Here is a 12,040-nt window from a genome sequence, read left to right on the forward strand (position 1 = left end):
GTGTGGGCCAGGACCAGGCGAACACCACCACCACCACATCTACTTCATTGAGGATGGAAATCAGAACCTGAACTCATTCCCTAAACTAAAATCTCCCTTTTCTCAAAAGTGGAGCTTCCTCTCTGCCCCGTGTCTGTGTCTTGTGTGCACTGGAGGACCCGGCCACAGTGCGCAGGGGAGGGCCAGGTGGCCTCTCAGCAACGGACGCCAACCGTTTTGAGAACGTCCAAAGGGAAGCAAGTGCATTACCTGGGCCTTGAGCAGGAGAGGCTGCAGACGCTCCAGAACTGCCACCTCCACCTTTTCTGCTAACTGGGCGGCAGAGACACTATGTAGAAATAAAACCAAGGATTAAAATCAAAAGCAAGAAAATATGCCATTTTGTATATTCAGGTACGACTCCAGCCGGAGGGAAATTGAACGATGACCAAAGTATGGAGCTTCCCTGATCCCAAGGGCCAAGCGAGCCCCTGGGCCTGTGAGAGAGCAGAGGTTGCAGCCTTTCCAACAAGAGCCCAGGTGCTGTGCCACCACCAGTCCCGACCCACTGGGGACGCTTCTGGATGTTCCAACAGCTGCATCAGGCTCTCTGTACGCTTCAAAGGAATAATAGCTACATTTAAACAACTAAAGGCGAAAGATGGGACACATCTCACTTATCTATTCCCTCCCCAAAGTCCACATGATGCAGTTGGACACACACCCAGAGACGAAGGGGAAAGTGCTGGATGACAGGACAACATGTAACCCACCGCAGCCAGCTGACAAAGCCGAACTCAAGGCCAGTAACAGGGGAAATGGAGAACCCACGCACATGCCCCATGGACGCCAATGGGCCCAGGGCTGCTGGACCAGGACTCTGGGCCAAGGCGCCTGCACATGGAAGACGCTGCATCCTAGGCCCCTCTGACTGGACAGAGGTCTGGCCACTCCTCCCCAGAGCCCTCTGACCAGGGGGTGGCACGAGTCCTGGAAATGGGAGACCTGCAGGCGTGACGGGCACTCCCGGGACACTAGCAGCCAGCTGCTCACACCCCAGGCACCAGACCACCTGCTCTAGATGTCCTGACCCACACAAAGGGAAGGACTCACAGTGGCGCCCGGACAGCACACCTCCACAGGCCGCGAGGCCAGGCAGCCCCTGGTGTGACAGCCAGGAACTCATTGGGCTACGACTATGGCCACTACACTCAGAAGAGCACACAATGTCTGGGGGCCCCAGCGTGGCAAAACCTTCTGAGACCAGTCACAGAACAAAATCAACTGCACAGGAAAACATCAACATACGGATCCTACTCAAAACTCGAAGCTCCTCCTTCAGAAGCCACCACAAGGAAGTGCACAGGTGAGCCACGCTGCTCCACGTCTGCCTGCCAGCTGCCCACACCAAACAGCCTCAGAAATCAGTAATTAAAACAATAAAAATAATACACGGGCAAAGGACCTAGACAGACGCTTCACAATGAGCCACCAGGAAGGCTCGCATCCCTGGTCAATGGCAAGGAAGTGCAAACTCGAACCACGAGGCTCCGCCAGTCTCAGCAGTGTCTAATGTTAGGGATGCCACCAGTGTCAGCACGGTCGGGAAACAAACAGGGTGAGGCCCCGCACTCTCCCCACAGGTCCACGGGACCCGGCTCGTCCACACGCCCTCCGAACACAAGGACTCGCCCCTGACCTGCTGTTTCCTCCTGCATGGACACACCGGTCCCAGGGGAGCGCGGGCTCCTCCCGTCACAGTGAAAGCACCACCTGTTCCTGCTCTGTGCTTGCTTCTTGGGTTTCCAGCATGCACAGCAAAGTGTCAGGGACCCATCCGCAGGGGACACATCTGTGGATCAGGATGGTGGGTCACCCTGGGGGAGAAGAAACCGGGTTCCCACCGGGGTGGGGAGGTGGGGAGACAGTCGGTGACACCTGTTCCCTGCGTGGTATCCTGGGCTGTGCACCTGCATTTATCACGTATGACCACCCACGGGGACGGCAGGACACCCGGGCGACCATCCTGCTATCTGGACGAAGGGCAGTGGGGAGGGGTCCCAGGGCCCCCTCTAAGGCAACAGACAGCCTCACTGGGGACCGTCCCATTGCAAATACCACCAACCTCCCAACTGTGAAGCTCCATGATCGTGCAGCTGTTCTGTTTATTTAAAATTTATTTTTTTAGAGCAGGCAAGCAGGGAGGGGGTGAGGAGGGCAGAGGGAGACTCTGGCAGACACCCTGCTGAGCACAGACCTGACATGACCTCAACCCCGGGACCCTGAGAGCACGACCTGAGCCAAAACCAAGAGTCGGGTACTCAGCTGACCGCACCCCCAGGTGTCCCAGACATCGTGCAGCTTGACACGGCAACCACACAGGGAAGCTGCTGGGTCATGGCAGGGAATGACGCTAACAGAGCACACACTGTACGGAGGACTGCCCTGGCCTCCCGGCTGCAGGGCGTTATGATGGGAGTGAGAGGACGGCCTGTGATGGCACCAGCGTGCTGAAATCTCATGCTTTGGCACCCACTGGGCATCAGGTCTGCATTCAAGTCCACAAAGGAGCCATAACCTGCCTCGTGCTCCCCACCTGACTGTATCCACCTCCGCCACCGGGAGCTTGGCAGGGGGTGGGCAGTGGCAGCGCACGCCGACCTCTCAGCGACCCTGCCTCCACCAATGTGTGCTCCACAGGAGGATGCCTCCTCCTCCCTGGCTGCGGGGACTCACCTCTGCTGCTGCGTCTGGTCTGAGCCCTCCGCCTTTAGCTCCTCCAGCTCCTTCAATGTCTTACAAGCTTCGGCATCAAGCCAAGCGAGTCTGGCGGAGGGAAACCGAGTCAGACCAATGCACCTTGCCTGGCAGGCCGCAGCCCCCCAGGCTGGCCAGGGTGAGGGCTCCCGGGACACTGCTGTGGGACCAGTGGGCACTCCATGGAGACACAGCTAACGGGGGAGCTCCCCACGTGAGGCCCCGTGCACACGCTGACATGCACACACCCCGGGATGGCGCCAAAACGACCACAAACATCTTCAGGAAAGCGAGCCATGCTGTCCTTACAACTCCTGGCCTGACCGCAAAAAACACTGCTGCTGTATCTTCAGCTCAGGGCCCAGGCATGGCTCCATCACGTGAGGTCAGAAGGGAAAAGCTAACTCCAAGTCCAAATACCTAACGGCGGACACTCGTTTTCACTTTCCCGCAATACAAACACGTCGGCCACACAAGCACAGAGCCCGTCGGCACTGCTCCCTCCAGAACGTTCTCCCCACCCCCCAATGGGAGCCTGTTCCCAGGCCCACAAATCTCTCTGTCCCCTTCCCGCCCCCTCCCACCCCCATTTTTCACCCTTCGGCTCTGCCTCACATCACAGTCATAAACACCCCTTATATGACCATAGGTCACAGGGGCCAGGAGTCTTTTTGCCCCATTTCTAGAAGTCTCCATGGAGCTCATGGCCGCAACAGACAAGCAGCTGGCGGACAACAGGCGCCCACGGGATACAGTGAAGGAAGCAAGAAGTGCAGGAGTTCACTGTCCGCGCCGCGCCCCTGAGAGCAGAGCCTGGGGGTTGATGGTTGACATAAAGAGCTGTATCCCCAAGCAAGAGCATGGAGCCCCCCAGAGCTGGCTCCCTGGGGCCCCGGAAAACCAGCAGCACAAACCTTGCAGCTTCCTGCACAACAGCGCCCCTCGACGGACTCTGCACCTGAGCCTTGGCTTGCGGGACCGACGGTTCCCGTGTGGCACCTCTGGGGCTCGGCTTCACCTTCAGCCAGGCAGCACTGCAAAACGCGGGAAGCGCCACTGGGACCTCGCGTGCCACCCCCGGCGCCTGCGCAGCTGGCGGTCCTTGGCAGGGCCTGGACAGAGCCCAGCCCGGTGCCTGGGGACACGGTCTCCCGCCCCACACGCACCACCACTAGGTCAGCGGACAGGGAGCAGCAGGCCTGCTGTAATAGACACCTGTGTCGCTAAGTTCTCTCCCCTTGGATGCCCTGGAGGCCATCCAGGCACCATCACCGCTGCCCTCCCCGCGCACGCCAGCCACAGGCATGGGCTCCTGGGTGGGCGGCATACATGTTCACCGACTGAGGTTTTAATGAGCGTCTGCCTGAATCCACACAAACACACCCATAGAAACATAGAATTTGGGCAGCCCCGGTGGCGCAGCGGTTTAGCACCACCTGCAGTCCCGGGTATGATCCTGGAGACCCGGGATCGAGTCCCACATCGGGCTCCCTGCATGGAGCCTGCTTCTCCCTCTGCCTGTGTCTCTGCCTCTCTCTCTCTCTGTGTCTCCATGAATAAATAAATAAAATCTTAAAAAAAAAAAAAAAAGAAACAATTTAGAACCAATGAACACAACGCACGGCAGGACACAGACTTGAGATCCAGCTGTGCTGCGTACATGAGGCATTATATCCTCTAGACGCTGCTTCTTCAACCATAAAGTGAGCGTGGATGGGCAAGCGTGTCCACTGAGTCTCAGAGGTGCCCACCCGGCCTGGCTGCTCCTCGCCACCTTGCCGGCCTCAGGAAAGGCGGCCCAAGGGCCCCACTGTCTCCCTGGCGCCTCCCCCTGCCCTTCCCCTGCGCTTTCCACAGCTCCTGACCCATGGTAAAGACGCCTCTTTATCTCATCCAGTTCCACCTACTGGCCGCTGCTGCCGAGGACCTGCCTGCCCTACCTCTGTGGAATAGGGCGTCATCACTGCCATGTGGCGACCATGGAGACACACAATGACATCGCCACCATTCTCACTGACCCCACAGCATGAGACCCACAGGGGTCTGTGATTCTAAACCTTGTCTTGAAATCAAGATTATTTTTAAATCCTCATCTGTTCAGCCAAGATCTGCTCACGCCTACGACGATCCGTGAGGGCGGAGGCCCCACACCAGCTCCTGGACACTCAGCTATGAGGAAGGCACTAGAATCTATTGTGTGGACACAGGGGCGTCCACAGGGGTCGAGAAGGAAAAGGGAACCAACAGGCTCCTAGACAAGCTCCTCTCACTTATTTCTCACTCAAATAGCTTCTCTCCTCAAGGACACTAAGGCTGCTGCTTTGTCAGCTCTAAGTGATGGGCGGCCAGGTGGCTTCGGCCCCGCAGAGCACAAGCACCAGCACCTACCACTTAGGAGACGCCGGTGGGGATGTGGGATTCGGAGGCACCCACGGGGCTCTGTGCTCCCTCATGGGCTGCTGGCTCACTTTCAGTCTGGATGACACCGTCGTGCGTTGCAAGCGGCTTCTGCTCTGGGATGCAGGGGGTCTACTTCTCTCGGCTCTGTGGGGGCCCTGAGAGACAGAAACGGACTCAAAGGAGCCCGTTTTAACCTCCGGTGGACAGAAGCTTTGGGGTCCCCACGCTGTACCAGAACCCTGTGTGGAAATCACTGAGGCAGAAACCTGGGGGCAGGCGTTCCTCACATGGAGCACAGTCACATATGGAGCACACTCACACACGTAGCACACCTCACACAGAGAACACCTCACCCACAGAACGCACCTCACACACAGAGCACACCTCATACACGGAACGCACTCACACAAGGAACGCACTCACACACAGAATGCACCTCGCACAAGGAATGCATTCACACAAGGGGCACACTCACAGAACACACCTCACACACGGAGTGCACTCACACATGGAACACACCTCACACGGAACACATCTCACACATGGAGTGCACTCACACACGGAACGCGCCTCACACAAGGAACACACACAAGGAGCACATTCACACATGGATTGCAATTGCACTCACACACGGAACGCACCTCACACAGAGTGTACTCACACATGGAAAGCACCTCACACGAGGCACACACTCACACAAGGAGCACACTCCACACAGAACACATCTCACACACAGAACGCACCTTACACAAGGAGCACACTCAAAAAAACAAAACAAAACAAAAAAACAAACAAAAAACAAAAAACAAAAAACAAAAAAAAAAAAAGGAGCACACTCACACATGGAATGTATCTCACACATGGGAATGCACACACACGGAACGCACCTCACAGAGTATACTCACACATGGAATGCACCTCACACATGGAGTGCAGGCACACATGGAATGTACCTCACAGAGTGTACTCACACACGGAAAGCACTTCACACAAGGAGCACACTCCATACGGAATGCACTTCACAGAGTGCACTTGCACATGGAATGCATCTCACACACAGAGTGCGCCTCACACAAGGAGCACACTCACACATGGATTGTACCTCACACGCAGAGTACACTCACCCAGAGTGCACTCATGCACGGTACGTAGCTCACACAAGGAGTGCACTCACCCAAGGAGCACATTCATACATGGAACACACCTCACACACAGAATGCACCTCACACATGGAGTGCACTCACACACGGAACGTACCTCATACAGAGTGTACTCACACATGGAAAACAGCTCACACAAGGAGCACACTCACACATGGAAAACACCTCACACACGGAACGCACCTACTCACACACAGAAAGCACCTCACACAAGGGGCACACTCATACATGGAACACACCTCACACACAGAACACACCTCATACACAGAGTGTACTCACACACAGAATGCACCTCACACACGGAGCACACCTCACCTATGAGTGCACTCACACACAGAATGCACTCACATACCTTACTCAGAGTGCACTCACACAGTGCACCTCATACAAGGAGCATGCCCATACACAGAGCGCACTCACACTGAATGTACACACCATATTCCCTCCTGGGCCAGGGGCGGTGTGGGGTGAGGACTGAAGCTGGACACCCTGCATTTGCCATCTTTATGTATGTATATACATACATATATGTATAAAAAATTATATATACATGTATACATGTAACTGTATGTTTTATATATATATGTTTTACATATATGTATTTTATACATATGTATGTTTTTTCCTAAGCAAAGAAAAAAGATAAATTTCATGACATTCTCATCTGCAGAAGAGGAGCTAGTTTCTTCCTGTGTTTCTAGAATACTCTGTGATCTCATGGAGGAGAAGCATGGGGCTATCTGGCCAAGTGCACCCACGACACTGGGAAGGGCCGGTCTTCACTGCCGATGGCACCCCCAAGGAGCTGTCCAGGACGGAAACAGACCTGATCCAAGCAGGACCCATCAGTCCCTGGTGACAAGGGTCCAGCACCACCCCCAGGGCCACCTGCCGAGACTCGTGTGGCTGGGGAAGCCCACACACGGCCTGTCCGGTGGCAGTAACTACATCAGGGCTTTAGCTCAGGAGGCGTCCTCCGGCCTGTTCACCACTTAGCTATGCTTAAGACCTGAGGTAGCTTCAAGCCAGCTGGCTCCACACAGCAGGTGCTGACCTCAGGCTGCCTTTGTGCCACGTGGTCGCTTGGTGATGTGTCAGGACCTACCTTCAGTGGGAAGCGAATCTCTGTCCTCCCAGTTCACATCTTCCAAAGCAGAAGAAGAAACTGAATTTTCAAATAACCTGCCCAGTCATGACCTTGGTATCAATTTGGGTCTCAGCAAATCAGGACAAGAGAGAATGCCCGGTCTGGGAGCAGCATTAGAAACTGTTATTTTTTGTTAAAAAAGCAAAAACTACCCGGAGCCACCACCAAGCAGCCACTGAGCATGGACATGGCCATGGAGGGGGCCGCCTCATACCTGTGGCAGCCTCACCGACACCTGGGCCTCCTTCTTTCTGAGCGCTGTGCTCCCGGCCACGGGCCTCACTACCGCTGCTCTGGCCCTCGCCAGGACCAGTGGCTCTGCCAAGAGGCTGGCACTGGGGTCTGGAGCAGGCAGCGCTTCTTCCAGAAGGATCTCCGCATCCATCGCATCCTCTGAGCTCTGGGTCATTGCGGGCACTGCCCCAGGGAGACACTTCTCTGTAGGACATTTCAGAAAGACAAACAGAGGGAAATGCTACTCAAGTGGGTGACAAGGATTTCTAGCCTGCAGACATCCCGCCCAGCCCATAAACACCGAGGCGCGCTGCTGCCAGAGTCATTGATTGCTCTGTGACTCTCACATGGACCCACACACAGAAACCCAGGGGCTGTGGCTAACACTGGGGCTCACTGCCCAAGCGTGCTCCTTCCTGGCCCCTCGGCCCAGCCCTGCCTGCCCCTCCTGCTGTCCTGCTAGCTCCCAGGGCAGACCCGCGACTATAGTATCAGCATCTCCTGACCGACCCCTTTGTTGTCCCTGGTCACCCCACCTGGCTACCAGATGTGTTTTTCCTACGATGTAAGCATTTTAAGTGTCACTTCTCATAACTTGCACTGGCCCCCAATCTGATACAGAATGCACCCTGAGCTCCATCTGTGATGTTGTTCATCTTGCAACAGGAAAAGAAATAAAACATCTGTATTTGAAGATGAGACGATATTTTCTACATAGAAAATCCCAGGCAATCTACACATAAGTTAAATGAGGAAGAGGGTTTCTGGATAAAAGAAAAATATACGAAAGTTAGTATCATTCTCATGTATCAAAAATAAGAGAAAATATAAGAGAAATTTATCCTGTTAGCATTGGCAACAAAAACTATAAGACACTTAGAAACAAATCTAAGAAAAGATGTATAAGACTCACAGAAAATGTTCAAAGGCATTTTAAAGGACATGAAGGAAGATCTGAGTAAGTTGTTTTCATGAATGGAAAGAACACGGTGAAGTTGTCAGTCCTCTCCCAAGTAGCCTATCCTTTCAAATTCAAATTCAATTAAAATCTAAGCAGATGTTTTTGTGGATCAAAATAGGCTGGTCCCAATGTTCTTCATAAGACTACAATCCCATGACAGCCCAGATGGTTCCGGAGAAGCACAACCAGGCAGGGGTGCATGGGGATGGACCCCCAGAGGTCCCCATGCCTGGTGAAGTGCAGGGCATGGCACACAGCACAACGCAGAGTGCCCAGCGTCCATGGGGACAAAACAAACACGGGCCTCGCCCTACGCTCAGGACTGCTCATGTTTAAATTAAATGAAGACATAAATGTGACAGGAAAACTTTAAAGGTTTCAGAAAAAAGTACAGGAGATAGGATGAAGATGTTGGGGTGCAGGAGCCATTCTTAAGAACATCCCCAATACACCTGAATTAACTACAGCAGCTGCAACTTCCTCCGGACAAGAAGGTGTGGTAAACTCAACAGAAAGGCCAGTCTGAAGTAGGGGTCTGTGATGCATGCAACAGACATGCGGTTAATATCCAGGAGATAGTAAAAACATCTAGAAATCTGTAAGAAAAATCAATAATCTAACAGAAAATCAGGCAAAGAATACAAATAGACAATTCAGAGAGAAAAATCTGAAGTGTCAATAAAAACATGAGATGGTCCCCAGTTATCAGAAAAATCCAAACTGAAACAACAAAGTACCGTTTCACATCTGAGACTGGGGGAGAGGCTTAACATGACGATCCCAAGGCGATCCCAGGGATGACAGGGGCGAGGATGGACAACGGTGCCCAGAGAGCACTGAGGGAGCACCAGGGGAGCACCGACGGGAACACTGGGGTAGCATTGAGGGGAGCACTGGGGAAACACCGGGGGCTGCAGGCGTGAACCAGCCCACAATGCAGGGCAACTCGGGAGCTCTAATGAAGCCTGAGGCTTGTCCACACTGCAGCCTCACCTCTGGGCCCATGCTTGGCCTAGAAAGGCTCCCATCCTGTCGGTGTTTACACAGCCAAACTCATGCCCATAAGCACACGCTGACAGCCCCGGTGCTCCCACAGGGAAACTATGCAGCCGTGAATCTCCTGAGTCAGAGCTCACGCATCAGCACGGACGAGCCTGAGGAGCTGACTGCAGAAGGACGATGCGGGTGCCAGGTCCAGATGGCAGCAAACAACAGCGCATCTACAGATGGATACCCAGCGGCACCGGCAGGCAGGCCCACCTGATAATCAACACAGGAGGACCTTAGGGGAGGGAGGGAGGGGACAGGAAACATGAAAGGGTTGGGGGGTGCCCAGCCGGCTCAGGGGAGCCACGCTGGATCCCGGGTCGTGAGTTCGAGTCCCACATGGGCGTAGAGTTTACTTAAAAACAACAAAAAAAAGAAGAGCCAAATTGCACCTGTTCTATTTTACGTCTAAAAACAAAACACAGGGATCCCTGGGGGGCTCAGTGGCTGGGTGTCTGCCTTCAGCCCAGGGCGTGATCCTGGAGTCCAGGCATCAAGTCCCACATCAGGCTCCCTGCATGGAGCCTGCTTATCCCTGGGCCTGTGTCTCTGCCTCTCTCTGTGTGTCTCTCATGAATAAATAAATAAAATCTTTAAAAAATAAATAAAAATTAAAAAAAAAAAACACTAAAGCAAATAAAGCAAAAAAGTTAAAATCTCTTAAGCCTGGAGAGTACACAAGTATCTGTAATTTTCATTCTTTTTTTGTATGTTCTAAATATTTCATGCTATGAGGAAAACTGCATCAGACTCCTGCCAGCATCAGGGCCTGGACCTCCAACCCAGTACCTCTCTGGGCCAGAGGCAGCTGCACAGCCGGAAACCTAACATGGGCAGAAGGAACATGACTGCGGGCCAGGACCGGTTAACACACCGCGAGCAGACCCCACACCTGACCTGCAGGTCCTGAAGCCTGTTTTGGGTTTGCAGGAACCAGCTGCCAACGCAGGAGATGGGGCCGCACAGCCTGAGGGCCTGGCTGATAGTGGGACAGTGCCACCACCCTTCCCTGACCAGCTGTACAGACACACCGCAAGAACATTCCAGAAGCTGCTGAAGAACCGCACCAGCCAACAATTACGTCAGCCACGAGATCAAGTTGGGTCACACAAATATCCCACGTGGAGAGGGCAGCCAGGGGGAGGAGACCGCAGGACATGCACGTGGGGGACCAGGTCGCAAGAGCCGCGGCACAGATGTGGAGGGGGGATCCTGCACCCGGGCTGCGAGGACACGGGAAACATTAACCAAACAAATAAAGGTAAGAGCCCCCCCCCCCCCCCAGCCAAATGCCAAATGACAAACACGCTGAACTTGCAAAGTGGCTTCGCCCGCTCCTCGGTCCACAGGAGCCAAGACAAGGCTGAGCAGCACGGTCCTGTCTCGGGCCAGCATCCACACTTGCACCCATGCCCTCCCACGGTGCCCATGGAACCCACGACGGGCAGGCCAAACCGAGAGACAGAACCACTGGGTGGACGCATCTTGACCTTGGGTCCTCCACCATCAGGGAGGCTGCAACGACCAACAGAAACACCTGCCACGGATGCCAGCCTGCTTACTTCCACGATATAACAGCTTTAGGATTTGAAAAGTGACAGAACTCATCCTCAAGTGGCCACCAGAGATCGGTTTCCTCAGCTACAAGGTGCCTGACACAATCCAACGTCCCCTTGTCGTCTGACTGTCCTCAGGAACCAAACACACCCGCATTTTTACAGCACTTGGTGACTATCCAGAGCACCACTGACACTTGAGCCTGCTGTGGGACAAGGACGAGGATCCACACCCCATGATGACGCAGTGCCACTCAGACATAGAACATCCTCGGCTGCGGTCACAGTGCAGTCGTGTGGCTGCTCCCCTGGGCAGTCCACAGTCCAGTGCGCAGGCTGTGCCCCCAAGGACCGTGAGCCCTCAACACCCAGAATCGAAGACACCGTGGCCTGCCACTAGGAGGCCTCTTCCTCCTGATGCGCTGCCCCCGATCACTGGATCAGGGACACGGCAGGTGCCCCAAGGGACAGGAGGCTAACTCCAGGCAAGGGGAAGACACTGTCCCAGCTCTACTGCCCACTGTGAGGGCAACGGGGAACCACAGCCAGCACACGGGGTTGTGACCTCCACGGCAGAGGTGGCGCCTCAGCATCGGTGGCAGGGACAGACCGGGCCTGATTACTAACTTTCAACTCAACAGAGGAAACAGCAAGACATGAGACCTTGATGCACATAGTAAAGCACAGCACAGAAAGCCCTGGCCAAGGAGACCCATGAACGAGGTTCAAAGTTCAGGTGCGTCCTTAGTCCCAAGGAACCTGAGTGGGAGAAACATAACCTCTCAGCCGAGGGAAGAAC

General features: G+C 54.4%; 1 protein-coding gene across 6 annotated transcripts in view; it reads right to left on the bottom strand.

Annotated features, from left to right (window-relative positions):
* Window positions 1-12,040, bottom strand: part of KIAA0753 (KIAA0753 ortholog) — a 44,977-nt gene that overhangs the window by 13,343 nt on the left and 19,594 nt on the right. For 5 of the 6 annotated variants that reach the window (XM_077893151.1, XM_077893149.1, XM_077893150.1 and 2 more), the window contains exons 8-12: window positions 7,658-7,881; window positions 5,125-5,291; window positions 3,651-3,770; window positions 2,716-2,805; window positions 250-328 (exon numbers count right to left, since the gene is read on the bottom strand). In XM_077893151.1, coding sequence (XP_077749277.1) covers window positions 250-328; window positions 2,716-2,805; window positions 3,651-3,770; window positions 5,125-5,291; window positions 7,658-7,881 — 680 coding nt within the window. The remainder of the gene's footprint in view (window positions 1-249; window positions 329-2,715; window positions 2,806-3,650; window positions 3,771-5,124; window positions 5,292-7,657; window positions 7,882-12,040) is intronic. The other variant, XM_077893152.1, reaches the window with a different exon arrangement.

The sequence above is a fragment of the Canis aureus genome, chromosome 3, assembly GCF_053574225.1.
Source record: "Canis aureus isolate CA01 chromosome 3, VMU_Caureus_v.1.0, whole genome shotgun sequence".
Lineage (NCBI taxonomy): Eukaryota > Metazoa > Chordata > Mammalia > Carnivora > Canidae > Canis > Canis aureus.